Below are 17,736 nucleotides of genomic sequence, written 5' to 3'. Positions count from 1 at the left end.
CCGTGGTGTGCCGACGAGGACGTTGGGCCCCTAAGGGGGGTGGATTGTGACATCCCACATCGCCCAGGGGAATGATCCTTAAATGTATATTCCCATCTCTACCTAGCATGAGGCCTTTTGGGAGCCCACTGGCTTCGGGTTCCGTAAGAACTCCGAAGTTAAGCGAGAATGGGGCTAGAGCAATCCCATGATGGGTGACCCACTGGGAAGTTGCTCGTGAGTTCCCAAAAACAAAACCGTGAGGGAATGGTAAGCCCAAAGCGGACAATATCGTGCTACGGTGGTGGAACGGGCCGGGGAAGTGGTCCCGCCCGGGCCGGGATGTGTCAATTTGGTATCAGAGCCTAACCCTGACCGCGTGTATGCCGACGAGGACGTCGAGCCCCTAAGGGGGTGGATTGTGACATCCCACATCGCCCAGGGAAGTGATCCTTAAATGTATATTCTCATCCATACATAACACGAGGCCTTTTGGGAGCTCACTGGCTTTGGGTTCCGTAGGAACTCCGAATTTAAGCGAGAAGGGGGCTAGAGCAATCCCATGATGGGTGACCCACTGGGAAGTTGCTCGTGAGTTCCCAAAAACAAAACCGTGAGGGAATGGTAAGCCCAAAGCGGACAATACCGTGCTACGGTGGTGGAGCGGGCCCAGGAAGTGATTCGCCCCGGGCCGGGATACGACAATTTGGTATCAGAGCCTAACCCTGGCCATGGTGTGCCGACGAGGACGTCGGGCCCCTAATGGGGGTGGATTGTGACATCCCACATCGCCCAGGGAAGTGATCCTTAAATGTATATTCCCATCCCTACCTAACACGAGGCCTTTTGGGAGCTCACTGGCTTCGAGTTCCATGGGAACTCCGAAGTTAAGCGAGAAGGGGGCTAGAGCAATCCCATGATGGGTGACCCACTGGGAAGTTGCTCGTGAGTTCCCAAAAAGCCTCGTGCTAGGTAGGGATGGGAATATACATTTAAGGATCACTTCCCTGGGCGATGTGGGATGTCACACAAAAGTCTTGCAACATTTTTCTTAACTCTTAGGCAAAATATTTCCTGCAACTAAAACTTTCGATTTTTTTACAAAAATTGTGAGTTACCCACGGTTTCCAATCGATTTGGGAATTTTTACGAGAATTATTAGAATCCATGATTCGAGCAATTCTTGTCGCACCACATGTTTCCGAAATATAATTTTAGGGCATTCCCAACATTTCATAAACTTAAAAATATTTTTGAGGGGCCTTCTATTAGTCATATTTATTTTTTCTATTTTTCAACTTTAAAAATTAATAAAAATTAATTTCGGGACCTCATAGATGGTAGGATCACATTCAAAAATCTTGCAACATTTTCCTTAACTCCCAGACAAAATATTTCTTAAAACTAAAAATTTTGATTTTTCACAAAAATTATGAGTTATAACCCACGACTTCCAATCGATATGGGAATTTTTACGAGAATTGTTATAAGCCAAAATTTGAGTAATTATCGTCGCACCACATGTTTCCTAATTATAATTTTAGGGCGTTCCCAACATTTCAGACACATAAAAATATTTTTGAGGAGCCTCATTTCGTATTTATTTTTTCTATTTTTCAACTTTGAAAATCGAAAAATTAGTTTTAGGACCTTATGGACATTGTGATCACATTAAAAAATCTTGCACCATTTTTTGTAACTCCCAGCCAAAATATTTCCTAAAATTTAAATTTTCTATTTTTCACAAAATCTGTGAGTTATAACTCACGTTTTCCAATTGATTTGGAAATTTTTACAAGAATCATTGTAAGTAAAAATTTCAATAATTCTTGACGCACCACATGTTTTTAAATTTAATTTTAGGGCGTTCCAAACATTTTAGACACAAATATTTTTGGGGGGCCTTCTATTAGTTCAGATTTATGTTTTCTATTTTTCAGCTTTAAAAATTAATAAAAATAATTTTCAAGAACTAATATAGATGGAAGGATCACATTCAAAGTCTTGTAACATTTTCCTTAACTCCCAGGTAAAATATTACCTCAAACCCACGTTTTCCAATCGATTTGTCAAATTTTACAAGACTCATGATAAGCTAAAACTTGAGTCACTCTTGTCATGGCACATGTTTTCTAAATTTAATTTAAAACATTTCGTACACTTCCGACGTATAAAAGGATATTTGGGGGCCTCTATTGGTTTATATATATTTTTCTATTTGTTAACTTAAAAATCAATAAAAACTAATTTCAAGACCAAATAAATTGTATGATCACATCCCCGAAGGTTTTACAACATGTTCCTTAACTCCATGCAAAATATTTCTTAAAATTAAAAGTTACAATAAATTCACCTACGTTTTCCAATCGATTTGAGAATTTTTATAAGTATCTTTACAAGTCAAAATTCAAGTCTTTATCGTCGCAACATATGTTTCCTAAAATTAATTTCAGGATATTCCGAACATTTCAGAAAATATATTTGAGGGGTCTCCTATTAGTTGTTTTTTTTTTTTTTTCAATTTTAAAAATCAATAAAAACTAGTTTGGGACCTAATAGATAGTAGGATTACTTTCAGAAGTCTTGCTACATTTTCTTTAACTCCCGCGCAAAATAATTCCTCAAACTAGGAAATCAAAATTTTCACAAAAACTTTATAAAAGGGACCCATGAATGGTGGTCAAATTTCGTTTAACAACATAAAAATCAAATGTTTATGACACGAGTTACGTCCATGCACATGCTCGAAGCACATCTTTGCCAACGACCCTTCCAAAAGAGAGTTACAAAGTTTACGAGTGACAGAGCACAAATGACCTCAAGTCGAATTAGGAATGAACTCAAACTGGGAGTAGAAGTAGAGATTTTAAACAACAAAAGTTGGTGACAAACGACGGACAAAACAGCCAATCTCGGGCAAATGGTCAAATAACCAAAAAGAAAATCAAAACAAAATCGAAAGGAAAATGAAATCAAAGATCACCACGAAAGGATGAGAAAAAGAGAGCAACAAAGAATAATGGTGCATTCAGAGAACCGCTTTTCATTTTGTAATGCTCCGGTGTACTACGGTAGAGCAACAAGGACATAATCAAACCCAATTCTATCCCCCAGAAAGAAAACTAGGATCTTTACAGACTAAAAGAAAAATCAGTGGCTACAAAGCAATGTATAACGACTGATTGAAAAGAAAGGGAAGGGAACTGTCAAATACAACTTTCAACAGTTAAGAAGCATCTGCATGAACTACCTTTACACTGCAACAGATACCGTTGCATCAAAACTGTACTCAACTAATAAATAATTACAAGCCTTTTCTTGGTCCAAAAATCCATGTCAAATATTTACCTGAATGTTTTACAGCAGTGTATCTGCTACCAAGTGGATTCCCTTTCCTCTGTGAGTGACCAGATAATAAACCCTCCAAAACAGAGGATGCTACTTCTGTTTTAATCTTTTTCCGAAACCTGTTAACAGCATGCATAGTTATGATGTCATTCCAGACTAAATACCTCATCAGAAACAAAATTCAAAGGGAAAAGTAAAAGCTCCACAAGAAATGATTAGACAGGCTCAAGTAAACAGATTCTTAGAACTAAACGTTCAAAATAAATACAGACACGCATGGCTCTCACATAGCTCGCACCTTTATTGAGACAAGAAAAACATAAAAGGAGCTAAAAAAGGAGAATTCTACATCAGCAAATATCTAAGAAAACATTCTGAACACCATCATAGGAGCTGATTGGCACAAAATATGTAGCATGCAACTCCCGACACTCTACTGAATGCACAAAGTGAGCCACTCATACAGCACCACGCATTACTCAATTAAATTCTGTTTTGATAAGTGGCATGTCATCGACACGTTGCAACATCAACTAAAAATAAAAATGCAAAACGTGTACCAGACAGCACACACTAAAATACACAATGACATCTCTTGCCATTTGAATGAACCAGAAGGTGGAGTGAAGGAATGAAACTCAGATGTGCCTCTAACTCAATGAGTCAGATAAAACTTATATAGGTTACCTTAGCTGACCCTTCACCTTCAACAGAAGAATAAGATAAATATCCCAATCAAAGGTCACATATATTTGAGTTTATATAATCCCAAAAAATATATAATACACACTGACGTTTCCTTTTCGAATCATGTATATATTCACTCAAAATCCGGTAACTTCAGCTTTACAGTCAAGGGTTGCAGTGCTGATACTTGGTTCTACATGCTGAACCTCACAATTAACTTATAATAGCAAACAGTACATTCCAACATTCTAAATGTGACAAAAGATAATGGCTGGTTAATTGTAATATTGGATTCTCCAATCATCTAACAAGACTTCATTATCATTAGAAATCGGCAGAAAAGGGCTATCATTCACAACAATTAACAACAAAATGTGACTAAGATTCAAAAAGAAAAATGCGTGACCCGATTATACATTATTAGAGGGATTCCAAGTGCACCTTCAGGATCACGAAAGACATTGGTAATATCTTAAGAGCAAACCAGATAAAAACTAGGCATGCACTTTTCATCTCACCTAAAAGAGTGCTCTAAAGTCATATACCAATAAATCAGTCACTTCTCACCTTACCCGAAACCTTATAATAATAGAAAGAAAGTATAAACTGAAAGGCAACAGATTAAAGTGATTCTATAAAGAAAAAAGAAAAACTCTCAATGATGCATGAAATTGACAACAAATTACGCTTGGGTATTGAATGACATCCCAAAATGTGATTACCGGAATTCCCACTAAAAACCAAAATTTTAAGAGATCACTTAACCGTCAGCATATGCCAAACCGTAGCAACAATATAACAAAATTAAGGCAAACCACATACTCAACCTCACCTAACTTGGAAATACCAGGACCCATCCAAGAGGAGGAGAACAAATATGAAATATCTTTTTGACTGTTTCATAGCTGCAAGCACAACCAAGGACATGATTCCAAAAAAAAAAACCAAACTTTTATGAGATCACTTAACCCTCAGCAGGCAAACCACATACTCAACCTCACCTAACTTGGAAAGACCAGGACCCATCCAAGAGGAGGAGAACAAATATGAAATATCTTTTTGACTGTTTCATAGATGCAAGCACAACCAAGGACATGATTCCAAAAAAAAAAAACCAAACTTTTAAGAGATCACTTAACCCTCAGCATATGCCAAAACATAGCAACAACATAACAAAATCACGGCAAACCACACACTCAACCTCACCTAACTTGGAAATACCAGGACCCATCCAAGAGGAGGGAACAAATTTGAAATATCTTTGACTGTTTAATAGATGCAAGCACAAGCAAGGACATGCTCATCCGAGTGGAGTCAAGAATACAAATTGAACTGATTGAGAAGACAATGCATTTTACGATGCAACATGCACATAAAGATAATAACAAAATAAATTCATCTAAGATTAAAAGTTGGTGCATTGAATTGATTTCTATCTATTTTGATATCGGGTATATTTACATCATTTAAAAACTTAAAGAAACAAGTGTACTAACCAAGAAAGAAACGTGGGCATACACTTGGAAGCAAATGTTCTCAGGATACATTTGTCAGGAAAAATTACAATATACAGAGTCCTGCCAAGAGCCTCCACAAGTTCTCAATAGTGCCTTCAAGTGGTACTTGGGTTTTGCAAACAAGATGAATCCAACTTTCAAGCACAGCATAATGTGACGTAACTAATTGATATGCCACTGTCAATGCTGAAACAAATTACAGAAAATAAACAAACAGATTCATCACCCAGAGAGAGGGAATTATCAATCTAAGCCATCATGGAAACAGTTTGAATATGCCTAAATGACGGTTCAAAATGCAGCACACTAATTTGCACTTATAGAGTCAAGGATGAGAAATCATATGAAATCTTTGAGATGATTCTGATTAAAAGATTGTGGAGTCAATTATCAAAAAAGAGGTAGCACAAGAGGCCTCCATCGATTCAAATTAACAGAGGTTTCAATGAGGAAAGAATCAATTAAACTGTAGCAGGATGAAGCCATACAGAGAAGTGCAGGAGCTGAAAAACACAAAGTTAAATGTTGAACAAAAAAAGAAAAACAACTTACAAGAATAGTTATGTAGAGCTAAGGTTCACTACTAAGCTGGTCTCCAACAATTAACAGCAGATATGTCTGGTCTACATGGCAAGATCTGGGAAGCACTGTGACCTGGAAAAGTGCAGCCAGAAAGTCACTTAATCACTGCAACAATAGCCCAGTGTTTTAAACATGCAAGCAAACTTCAAAACGAGTTTACGTAAACATCACCTGATATTGGAGCTCCAGTTGGAACATTATTAGGGGCAGGACGCTGAAAAGCAATATTATTAGGTTGTGGCCTATCAGGCGGTGGGCGAAAATAACCTGTCATAGCAGAACCGAATATAATATAAGTCGAGATGCATTGGGCAGTGCAAATAAGGCAAAGGAAACTTTGGCCATCACAACTAAAACATTATATAAAAACACTAATAAATTATTAGTACAACTTAGGGCCCATGATATGATTTTCTAGCCTCAAAGAGAAAATGAGTTTTAACAATAATACAAGCAGAAATTCTAAGGTGCTACCATTCCCACCTACCTTCTATTGATCTGTCATCTAGATTTAGTTACAAGGTAGGTGGGAAAATGGATAGGTGGGTGGGAATAATAGCACTGTACACTATGCAGGCAACTTCTTAATGGATAGCTTCGCCACCAGGACCAGAACCCTATACCTTCGTGGACAAATGGTGGTCCCGGATGTGGGGGTCTTCCTCCATTCATCCAAACACCACGTTGTTCATCGGCAACAAATCTTCTTTGACTATCAGGTGGGGGAGGCAAAGAGTATGAACCGTGGTATGGTTGCTGAGGATGCTGAGGATGCTGCTGAGGATGTTGTTGAGGATGCTGCTGAGGATGTTGTTGAGGATGCTGCTGTGGATGTTGCTTAGTATAGGAGAAATGACTCGACGGATTTTGTGGTGGGGCAGGAGGTAAAGGCCTTTGAGGGAAAGGTGTATTAACTTGTTGAAATGGTTGGCTTGGTTGAGAGATTTGTGCACTTAGAAACAGGTCATTATGTCCATGTTCTAGCGGCCTTGTCGAATTAAATCCAGAAGGTTCTCGAGGACCACATACTCCAGCAGGAACAAAGCAAGCTTGCTGCTGCGGAAACATCTCCTTCTTGGCAGTCGCATCAATAGGACCAACATGAGGAGCATTTCCAGAAACTTGAACATGCTGGTTACCCTGGATGAAGAAAGAATTTGTCATAATATATACAACAATAACAATGTAGCACTGATAAAGGTGGAGAAAGCAAGAAGTCTTACACTTGTGCTGCAGTATTCATGAGGTATAGGAGGTTGATATGCCACCTGCGGTGAAGGATGCATTGATGATTGCAGAGGCAGCATCTGTTGCGGTAGTAATGAAGCCTGTGTTGGTATAGATGACTGGGGAATCAACAACGGTTGATGACCAGAAGATGGTAGGGGAGGAGGTGGCTGTGATGGGGGAGGTGGGGGTGGTGGTGGTGATGGAGATAACGGAGGTGGTGGTGGGGGTGGTGGAGGTGAGGGAGGCAAAGGTGGGGGTGCAGGAGGAGAATCAAGAGGCAATGGTGGAGAACCCTCTGGAAGAGGGGGCAAATCAGTGCAAGCAATTGAAGCTGGCTCCATGACCCTATCTGATCCCTGCTGTTGTGGATCCATTTCAAAAGAACCATTAATAAACAAGGGTCTTTCTTCCTTTGGGTGTCCAGAAACATCCTCCATTTCAAGTTCACCATCTACATCCTCCAAGATGCAATGTCGCCTATCATTAGGAGTCACCACACATGATTCTGACTCCCCAGAAGCATGGGTAGTTTCCATTGGTGAGGGATGGCTAGTCTCCTTATATGAACAGCTAGGAAGTTCTTCTTCTTCTTCTTCATCGTCATCTTCAAACGCATGAGAAGACAGAAGTCCAGGCAGCTGAAATGTAGCATTACTGACAAAAGAGGCAGAAGACAACTACACGTATTAAATTTCAGAAAAAGTGCAAGCAACAACACAGACATACAAATAATAGAAGCATTTTGATAACAGATCTTTAAGTACAATTTCACATAACTGAACCCAATAATCGAACAAGACCATTGCAAGTTGCAACAAGTGTTCCACTGAAACAAACACTTGTTCCTCGAGCATTGCAAACCAGATACTCATTATTTATTTTCTCCTCTAAACAATACTATCATGCAATTTTCTTTTGGTGAGTACTTCATGGAAAAACAAATAACTATAATTTCAAAACACAATCCAACAAGCAATTAAAATAATACATTTTAAGAAGAAAAGAAATCATTGAATTTTCCATGCAACAACATTTGGATTCCTTCAACTGCATCTAACAAACAAATAATTAATTAAAAATTCGTTGAATTGCATGTACATAAAATATAAGAAAGATATATATTCATCGTATCCCTTATATGTTCAAGTCTAAGTATAATGGTTTTCCAAATTAAACATGACACTGAGATTGGATTTGAGTTCCATAACCAAATGTAAGTTACTTCAAGTAACAATAACAAACAGAATCTTATAGTCATGCCTTTAGAGGACCAAAAATCTGCTTAATAGAACAAAAGAAGAAAATAATACAATACAACTACAACCATTCAAGTAAAAAGTTAGTACTAAATACCTTCCATACTCATCCACAAACATTCCTTCCATTTCTCTGATTGGATCATCTATGGCACGCTCAGCTCGAGATGGACGTCTAAAGGAGTAACCAGCAGTTGAATCATCATTTGAAACTCCAATGTCATCCATGTAAGGACGAAGAACAGATTCAGGAAAGATTTTTCTCTCTATCCACAGCCGTAAAACCTGAAAGAGAAGTCTGTTTCACTTCTTGTATAAATGTTAGAAAAACTCATCAAATTATATAGCAGCGCACTTACCTTAAGACATTGACGACGATTATCACGAGCACCAGAACCAGGTGGAGCGGCAGCACCTAGAAGACGTGGCAATGCTGCTTGAACCATCGGAACATATGAAGCTCCCGCAATGCCTGAATATCAATAAACAATAACTATCTTTAATTATTTTTACAATGAAATACAGAGAGAGAGAGAGAGAGAGAGAGAGAGAGAGATAAATATTTATTATTACAAGTTCTTTCAAGTGCATGTACCTTTTTGATTATGAGAGATTTGTGTGATGGAATCCACAAGAAAGAAAAGATCAACTTTACGATGGACACTAGGCTCGCTTTCCAACTTCCGGATTAGTAGTTCCACAACCTGCATCAACATTTTAAATTATAACTGAAAGAATCTACAAATCAACATCATGGTAATCCATGATAATCATCTTTGATTTTGTGTGATATATTTATTTATTGGTCAGTGTAAGCAGTTCTAGATAATCAACCAACTTCGTTTGCAAACTTGACACGCATTACAAAATCTAGATTCGCAACCTAAAGGAATGCACCAACTACTATTTAAAGTTTTCTTTATCTCAGCGTAAGATAAATTGTAGAAAGAAATGACAACTGCTAATTTGTTATGGTAGGTTGGACATGAGATTTAAAATTCAAAAGGACCAGTGTAATGGCTCTGGGTGAAATCAAAATTTACAAGATGAGCAGTTTCAAACTAGAAAGATGTCTTCACTTGGCCTCACTCTCACCCATCTGATTTTTGAACTTTTATGCTCTTAAACATTTGCATCAATCAAGACTCAAGATGAATGATTGTTAGTATAGAAAATAAAATTCTCACTACAGAACTATTTTGAGCTTATTTTTTAACAAATAAGAGTACACTCACACATGTAATGGACATATATTACAAATTATAAACGTATCATCCAGCAAACATATGGAAATGCTTTCAAATTGATATAAGTTATTGGATAAATTAATCAAGTGATGAATGAAAAAGAAACGAAAATATTGTATTAATGAATGGTAATCATCTTTGAAAAGAATAAAACAACAAAAGATAACAGAAATATGAATGAGCCAAGGAGCCTACCTCATTGGCAATACCATACTTGGCACAATCAATGGCAAGACGAGTTGCACGACTAATACTTTCTTTAGTCCTAGACAAAGTTTCTATCATTCCCTCAAAAGAATCACGAGCAACAGCTGCCTCGGTACCACCACTAAGCGATCCTCCAGCAGTTCGATGCCCAGAACTAACTCTTCTCTCTGAAATTTCCTCTAAATCAAGTTGAACTTGTGATACATACTGTCGACCATGAGCAGCCGGGGAAACTACATTTGTGAGTTGATTGGATCCTGGGATATCTGCCTGCAACGCACTGTTGGTAATGGAAAAAAACCCCTGAACTGCAGAAGGACTGGGGCTCCTCCCTTGCATATCTGAGTTAGATACAAGAGTTGGATTGGAAAATCCAAGAAAGAAATTTTGCGACTGAGCTTGTTTCCTTTTTGCTTGTGCAACTGCAATAAGATGCCTCATAGACTGAGATGATTCCGGAGTTCTAGAATCCATGGATAAGCCAATTTTATCTTCTCTGCCAACTTCCATTCTGTTATTAGGAAAACAAGCAACAAATTATCAACCATAAGAAATGCAAGTAGCAACCTGCACACAATGAAGAAAGAGCATGCATACCTTTCACCAGAAAATAAAATGTACTCGGTTGCATTTTCTGTTAAGATAGCGGGGTCGTTGATCTGAGAGATTGATCGTGGAGTAGGTTTAGACTTTTCTCCAGAAGATGCAGGCTTGTTTCTTGCCTGATTATGAGAAGAAACCGAACTGTTAGACACTAAACCTGAACCCTTGCTACACAAAGCCTGAGCCTTCTTTTGAGTACCGGTACTAGAGACTTTAACAATAGATTTTGTGGGTTTCTGCTGTTCCACAACTGATTTAGTGGTAGAAATTAACTGGGGAGACTTCTTAGGAGAAATCACAGTTGGTTTCTCCTCCTTCAGCAACTGCCCAAGTTCTGATTTTTTTGGACTGTGATACACATGCACTGCCTTTTCAAGACTCTTTTTGTCAATTTGAGGTTTCCTTTCCGGCCTCACCTCATCCACGTGAGGTTTTCTAGGTGACATAAAACCATCATTTAACTGGGAAGATGATTCCTTTGTGCGGCCCATTTGAAATTCAGTAGGACATTTGGTACTCTGTTGAGCAGTATCTGACCTCTCATGATATTCATTCGTGCTCTTTACAGCGTCTGAAGAGTATGAAGGCGCTTTAGTATTTCGGGAAGATCCTCCATGAACTGGTGTTTTGGGTTTTTCCTCCTCCTCCTCATCATCATAGAGGCACACAGCTCTCCGTTTTCTCTGCGTAGGAACTCTGACATCAGTTGAGCATGACATATCATTCTTCTTATCGTCAGAGACCAAACCATCAGAATCAGACATAGCCTCCAATGCTCGACAGCGCCTCTTTGTAAGGGGTAGCACAGCTTCATCACCAGGACCACTGGGTCCAACAACAATTTTGGACCTGGAAACTAGATGGTTCTCTCTTTTCACACGTGAATTTGACAAATTTGAATCCAATTTTTTTAATGTCTTGTCATCAACATCAGAACTAGGAGATAGACTCTTCACAATTTTAGATACTGAACCCTTTGGGCCACTATCCCCTGCATCTACATGTTTTGACTTTTTGGTAGGAAGTGAAGGACCATTTGTTACCAAATTAGGCTTTCCAAGCCCTGGTTGAGACCCCTTTGTCCTTCCCGAATGTTTGTCTCTGGCCTGTTCCTCAGGATCATCCATCACATCATCTGGCACCTTGACTTGCTTATTGGCTTTAACCAGGTCTTTTGTCTTTTTCCCAACCTTACTACCAGTATCTGATTTTTGAGCATCTGGGGAGAACTCCCTCTTCCTGCCACCAGAGCCAAGTTTGCCTTTTGTTCCATCTTTCAATCGCTCACCAGATTGTGGCTGATCAACAGGACCAACAGAGCTATCATCCTTCGATGATGTTACAGCAGAACGATTTTTTTGTTCCTCAATTGTGCCATCATGTTTCCTCTTTGATCCAGTAACCATCTTTGACAACTTGTGGCCATTTGCTACAGACCTCTGTCCATCACTGTGTTTCTTAGTGCGATCATCTTCTTCACGCTTACTACCAGAAACTTCTTCCTTCTCAGGCTTGGATTTCTTTAATACCTCTTTTTTAGGCGGTGGAACTGCCACCATTTTATTTTTTCTCTCAGGAGAAAAAACTGGAGAACTCTCTTCTGCTCCACACAAGGTAGATGGATTTACAACATCATTGTCATTTTCACCTTGTAACTGTGAACAACGTTCCAGCTTAGGGCAAATATCACCCAAGGCTTCTTCTTTATCTGTTTGTCCATTGGAATCCCGTACACCCTCCCCATCCCTTAAGTCAACATCAATCCCATTATCTTCTACGCCATCACCAGACGGAGCATCACATCCGGGGTCTGATCTATCAGTATCAACTCTCAAATCATTTGATTTCTTTTTTTGTAACTCATCAAATGCCTGACATATGTCCTTCACAGCTTGGGAAAAATTCTTAGTTTTAGCATGACAACGACCTAATAATTTGCTTTTTGCCTCACTAGTGAATGCCTGAATATCTGCAGGGGCAACAAAAGCTCTGTGGAGTGGGGAAAACAACAAGAAAACAACATCAGTAGCAGTCAGTTTAACCAGCAGAAAAAAATTAAAAAAAAAATAAAAAAACAGTTGAATTAGAAAATGAGCAGAGCAAATAAAACACAGAGGGAAGAATTATGGACTCTAGATTTGCTCTAAATGGTTCCACTGGTTTTTTTTTTTTTTTTGGTTTCTATGCGCAATTCAAAGTGGTTTTGGAAAAAGCATCAAGTTCTATATTTAATAGATTTGAGCGCCAATTAATATATTAATTATAAAGCAGACCACATTTGACACTTGCCATAAAAATTTCTGTTTAGTTGTATAAAATGTAAACTTCGCTAGTGAAATTGTTCACTAGCAGGAAACAAGTTCCCTCAGATTTTCTTTCCCAGTAGAAACTATTAATTCAAAATCCAATGCTCCAACTATTGAAATCCTAATCAACTCAATGCATTTTGGCAGACTATGTTGTCATTTTCACCTTGCAGTATCTACATTCTAGGCTGTTTATATACTAGTGTTTTCATTTTAAATAATAAATGCCCAGGTATAACAGGTAGTTAAATGTAGATGTGACAACAAACTGTATTCACTTGCATATACTAATACAAAATTATCAAGTGAGATATACTTACATCTCTTCCGTTCCAAAAAAATTGTCAATTTCACCTTTCTGTGATCTACACCCTAGGTTGTCAATATATTAGTGTCTTATTTCTTGTTATGAAAACTCTATGCACAAGAGGTATTTCAACGTAAATGTAAGACATTTCACAAACATACTTTATACAATGTACATGAACAAATCTGAAATTATCAAATGGGATATACTTACATCTCTTCCGTTCCAAAAAATTGGACAAAATATTTCTTTGGATCAGGGACCTTCTTCCAATCTTCAGGCCTGCTAATCTGAAAATTCAAACCCACAAGAGCTCCCTCAAAGGCCAACCGAATTGTCACATAAACTAAAATCTGACAGAGTTACTCTTATCGATGAAAACATTAAACATGGTCCATTCAATTCTAAACATGCCAAATTACTGAAATTTCATGCTCTGTGTTTATACAGCAGAAAGCAATATACTTTAGTTTAAAAACTAACACAGCCATTTTATGAATCGAATATCTTATTCGCCAAGACAAAAACAAAAACAAGATATGTTCAATCCTATTCCTTAAAGTACATTGCAAAGTTTAAGGCAAGATATGCACGATGTCTAAGATGCATCACAATGTTCAGTCCCATTCAGTAAACTATACAAGTCCGAAAGCCTATGAAATTTTGCAAATTTTGTTAATATTTAAACTCTACGAGAAGTCAAATTCAAGTAGGGTACATTGATCAACAAGCAATTCAAGGAAAACCCTAATGCCCCAAAACACAAACACAACCACAAACATAAACGCAAAGGAAAAAACGAAAAAAAATGCACACAGCCGAAGATGAAGAGGCAGAATCCGTAACAGAAACAAAGCGAAAGGGAATAAAATAGGCAGACCTTGGCGGGCCAATAGGGGAAGCCCTTGACCTTAGCAAGAACAAGATCGCCGAGACTCAACTGGCTCTTATCCTTGGCCTTGTTCGCTCCGCGTCTACGCCCCGGAGCCATGGCGTGGACGCCGCAATCTTAGAAAACAAAAGCAAAAACCCTAATTGAATCGTCGCAATCGAATCGCACAAGCAGCTACGAAAACCCTATACAAGTCCCAGAGACTCGGAATTGGAATCGTCGCCCGTTGTCGACGGCCGGTGGATGCTCCGGCGCCGGAGGTACTAGGTCATCGGAAGACAGGGCTCTGCATTCACAATTCCAGCGAGCCAACGAGAGAGAAGGAGAGAGTGTGTGGGTGTGTGAGAGAGGAATTGAGGCGGTCGAAGGGCGAGAGATTGTAGAGTTTGTGGGAAGGAGGGCTTGGGCTTTCAAGCTTTGGGGGTGTTGGGGGCACCAATTGGAATTTTGCCCGAATCGGAATGGGACGTATCGGTAATTTTACGATTTTTCTTTTATTCTTGGTTTACACTGTATATACATACATACATATATGCTCACTTTATATGTATAGATAGATATATATTAGTACTTGGGACAAAAACATTGAACCCTTTTTTTTTTTTTAAATTTAATTTAGGAAGATGAGATTGGTCGGGACTCGCTCCGAGAGATGGTTTTATGTGCTGTCTGTGTACGTGGCAAGGACTCCTTAATCTTTTACATTTCTCTCTTAATTTCCTCTTCCCCTTTTTTTCTTTCTATCTATTCTATAAATCTAAAATGTAAATATCCTTGTTCACTTTATAGAAATAGCAACTAGGATATATAAGCAAAATATGTAGAAGAAAAAAATTAAGAAGGGATACAATATTAAGTGGCTTAGAGCGTTTACCTGCTCCCGCCAATAAAGTTTGTATCAACATTCTTTTTCTCATCGCTCAAAAGTCGAAGATTATAAGTGATAGTGCTTTTTTATGAAAATACTGAATTCCAAATGAATGCTAAGGGGAAAAACAAATCATGTTAACTTCCGGCACGGACCGACACATGAGAAATATAATTCTGAGGACTCTGATCCTACTTTGAACTTTTATCCTTTTCTTTGCCTTCATTGGCAACAGCATCAGTCACCAGAGCCATTGGTCTTTCATCAATCACCTCATCAATGATTCCGAATGCCTTTGCCTCTTCTGGGGTCATAAAATTATCCCTGTCCATATTCTTCTCAACTACATCTACTGGTTGCCCCGTATGCTTCGAGTACAACGCATTAAGGGAATCCCAGACACGAACCATCTGCTTCGTGTGAATTGTCATATCTTTTGCTTGTCCGCTGTACCCGCCTGAAGGCTGATGAATCATAACTGAAGCATTTGGGAGAGACCGCCTCTCACCCTTGGCGCCCGCAGCTAAGAGAAGAGAAGCCATTGATGCAGCTTGGCCCAAACAAATGGTACTGATTGGTGACCGAATGTACTGCATCGTATCATAAATTGCAAGACCTGTATGAACTAATACATAATCATCACCGTGAAACAATGCTTGTGAATTTTAGCCAAATCGTGCATTGAGTCTTGTCTATTTCTTTATTTATTGTTAACATCTTCTAACAAGTCTCATCTATTTATGTATGGTACAAAACAGAGCTATACTGTTCAAAAATTAAATCAGAAGTATCGGCAAATTAAAGAATCATAACATATCATTGTAACTGATAAGAGTACAAACATATAGCATTGTAATAACGTTTGTAGTAGAAACTCTTTGACTTTCTGTATTTTATCGGAATAGCTTAAACTAAAACTGATTCCCCCCACCCCAAAAAAAAAAAAAAACTAGTTGCTGGTACAAGGCTTACAATTAGTTGACTTCTTGACCCAAGAAAACACACAAAGAATAAGGATTTATCCTGATTTCGTGGAGTATGATTTGGAACATCATAATCAAGTATGGCTTTAGCCATGTCTTGTTTCCCCTTCAATTTGTATCTACCTTTTCAGTATGCTTTAGGAGAGCACATAAGTCTCGGCTCCAAAGCCTTCAGTTTCTAGACAGCAAATTTGAAGATGGATAAAATCATAAAAGAGCTCTGTAGCAGTTATGTGGTTAGTCCTCAGTTTTGCCGACCTTGATTCTTATTGTGAAAGACTAATGGAGCATAGACTTGCATGCTTTTAAGCATGTCAAGTATTGAGACACTTCAAGAAAGTGAAGAAGTGCAAGACACAACTCTATTCATGGTTGTGATACCTAGTTTTTCTTCTTAACATTCTCGTAAAGTTATACAGACACAAGTTGTCTGGTTACCAAACTCTAATTCCATAAGAACCTACCATCTACATCTACCTTAACAAAACTCATACAGCATTTTCCTTAAATGTCCAATACTTATAATCCCACACAACGAGATTATGAGGCGGAGGCTAGTGTCAAAAGGGGTAGAAGAAGACCTAGCAAGACTTGGAAAGAGACTTTAAGAAAAGACACAGAGTACTTGGAGGTAACGGAAGACTTGGCACAAAACCAAGCCCAGTGGCGTTCTAGGATATAGCCGAGCCCACTTGGTGGGATAAGGCTTTGTTGTTGTTGTTTGTTGTAAGGATACAACTGTAGTAGCCAAGATAGAGTTCAGATACCATGTAATATTACGGTGAAAAGGACCCATGTCGGAGTGTACAACTACAAAGTGAGTGCCACAAACACTGGTGATATTTCGTGTACATGGTCATACAATGGTAATTTAAAAGTGGAGATCCATCATCAACTATTAAGCTACCGTATAATGACTATGCAAGTCAATGACTTGTCTAACAGTTTGATTTTGTGACGGTTTGTAGAATCAAATTCCACTCAACAACTTAATAGATTGCGAAGTCATAAGAAAATCTCATGGTTCTCCCTGATAATGCTTATGATTTACAATCATCCTTGCCGCAAATATCAATTCACTCAACTGGTAATATAACAATAAACAACCACCAAACTTATAAAAGGGTAAATCAGGTTGTAAATGGAAGTCAGAATGGGTTAAAATGAGAAAACAAAATCCTCCATCGCATTTCTGACATGTTAAAATTGCAATCGACAAATAGAAAACCAAAACAATATCTACAAATTAAAGCACGAGAATTTCAGACAACCTATAAAAAATTAAACAGAAATAAAAGATGGGAAGCGATAAAAGGACCTGCAGTGACGTGACCACCGGGGGAATTGAGGTACATGTGGATGGGCTTGGACGGGTTCTCGGATTCCAAGAAGAGAAGCTGCGCGACGACGACGTGGGAGGTGTCGTCGTTGATGGGGCCGTTGATGCAGATGATCCGCTCCTTGAGGAGGCGGGAGAAGATGTCGTACGCGCGTTCCCCTCGGGAGGAGTGCTCAATGACCATCGGAATCAAGCTGTAGCTGCGCAGAGATGGGTCCCATGGCCTGCTGCTTGCCAGGAGCTTCGCGTTTGAGATTAAGCCTCTCATCGTGAGAGAAACGAGGAGAGGGACTCGCGGGTGAGGGATAGGGTTTATGGGTTCAAACGTTTACTCCAAGCTCCAACTGTTTTTCTAGGGAGACAAGAGAGACACAGTGAGCGTGCG

General features: G+C 38.7%; 2 protein-coding genes across 5 annotated transcripts; both read right to left on the bottom strand.

Annotated features, from left to right (window-relative positions):
- Positions 1-3,011: 3,011 nt before the first annotated feature.
- On the bottom strand, positions 3,012-14,628 carry LOC137730794 (ENHANCER OF AG-4 protein 2-like). Of its 4 annotated transcripts, none has more exons than XR_011068217.1 (14): positions 14,150-14,627; positions 13,483-13,559; positions 13,283-13,327; positions 10,651-12,645; positions 10,042-10,564; positions 9,195-9,303; positions 8,959-9,071; positions 8,697-8,884; positions 7,337-7,997; positions 6,737-7,253; positions 6,285-6,380; positions 6,084-6,185; positions 5,511-5,717; positions 3,012-3,446 (listed from the first exon to the last, which is right to left on the bottom strand). XR_011068217.1 is itself a non-coding variant. In XM_068469754.1 (13 exons), the coding sequence occupies exons 1-12, from the start codon at positions 14,258-14,260 to the stop codon at positions 6,115-6,117; spliced, it is 4,506 nt and encodes a 1,501-aa protein (XP_068325855.1). In that variant the 5' UTR covers positions 14,261-14,628; the 3' UTR covers positions 3,012-3,446; positions 6,084-6,114. The 4 variants fall into 4 exon arrangements, 1 of the variants encoding a protein (XP_068325855.1); XR_011068218.1 differs by having other exon boundaries at positions 5,533-5,717; XR_011068219.1 differs by lacking the exon at positions 13,283-13,327 and having other exon boundaries at positions 14,150-14,626.
- A 467-nt stretch (positions 14,629-15,095) lies between these two features.
- On the bottom strand, positions 15,096-17,736 carry LOC137731838 (ATP-dependent Clp protease proteolytic subunit 2, mitochondrial). Its single transcript, XM_068471075.1, has 2 exons — positions 17,331-17,736; positions 15,096-15,645 (listed from the first exon to the last, which is right to left on the bottom strand). Exons 1-2 carry the CDS (start codon positions 17,617-17,619, stop codon positions 15,221-15,223), a joined length of 714 nt encoding a protein of 237 aa, XP_068327176.1. The 5' UTR covers positions 17,620-17,736; the 3' UTR covers positions 15,096-15,220.

Source organism: Pyrus communis, chromosome 4 (assembly GCF_963583255.1).
Source record: "Pyrus communis chromosome 4, drPyrComm1.1, whole genome shotgun sequence".
Classification (NCBI taxonomy): Eukaryota; Viridiplantae; Streptophyta; class Magnoliopsida; order Rosales; family Rosaceae; genus Pyrus; species Pyrus communis.
The sequence above is the reverse complement of the archived record's forward strand: the minus strand, read 5'-3'. Positions and strand labels throughout refer to the sequence as shown.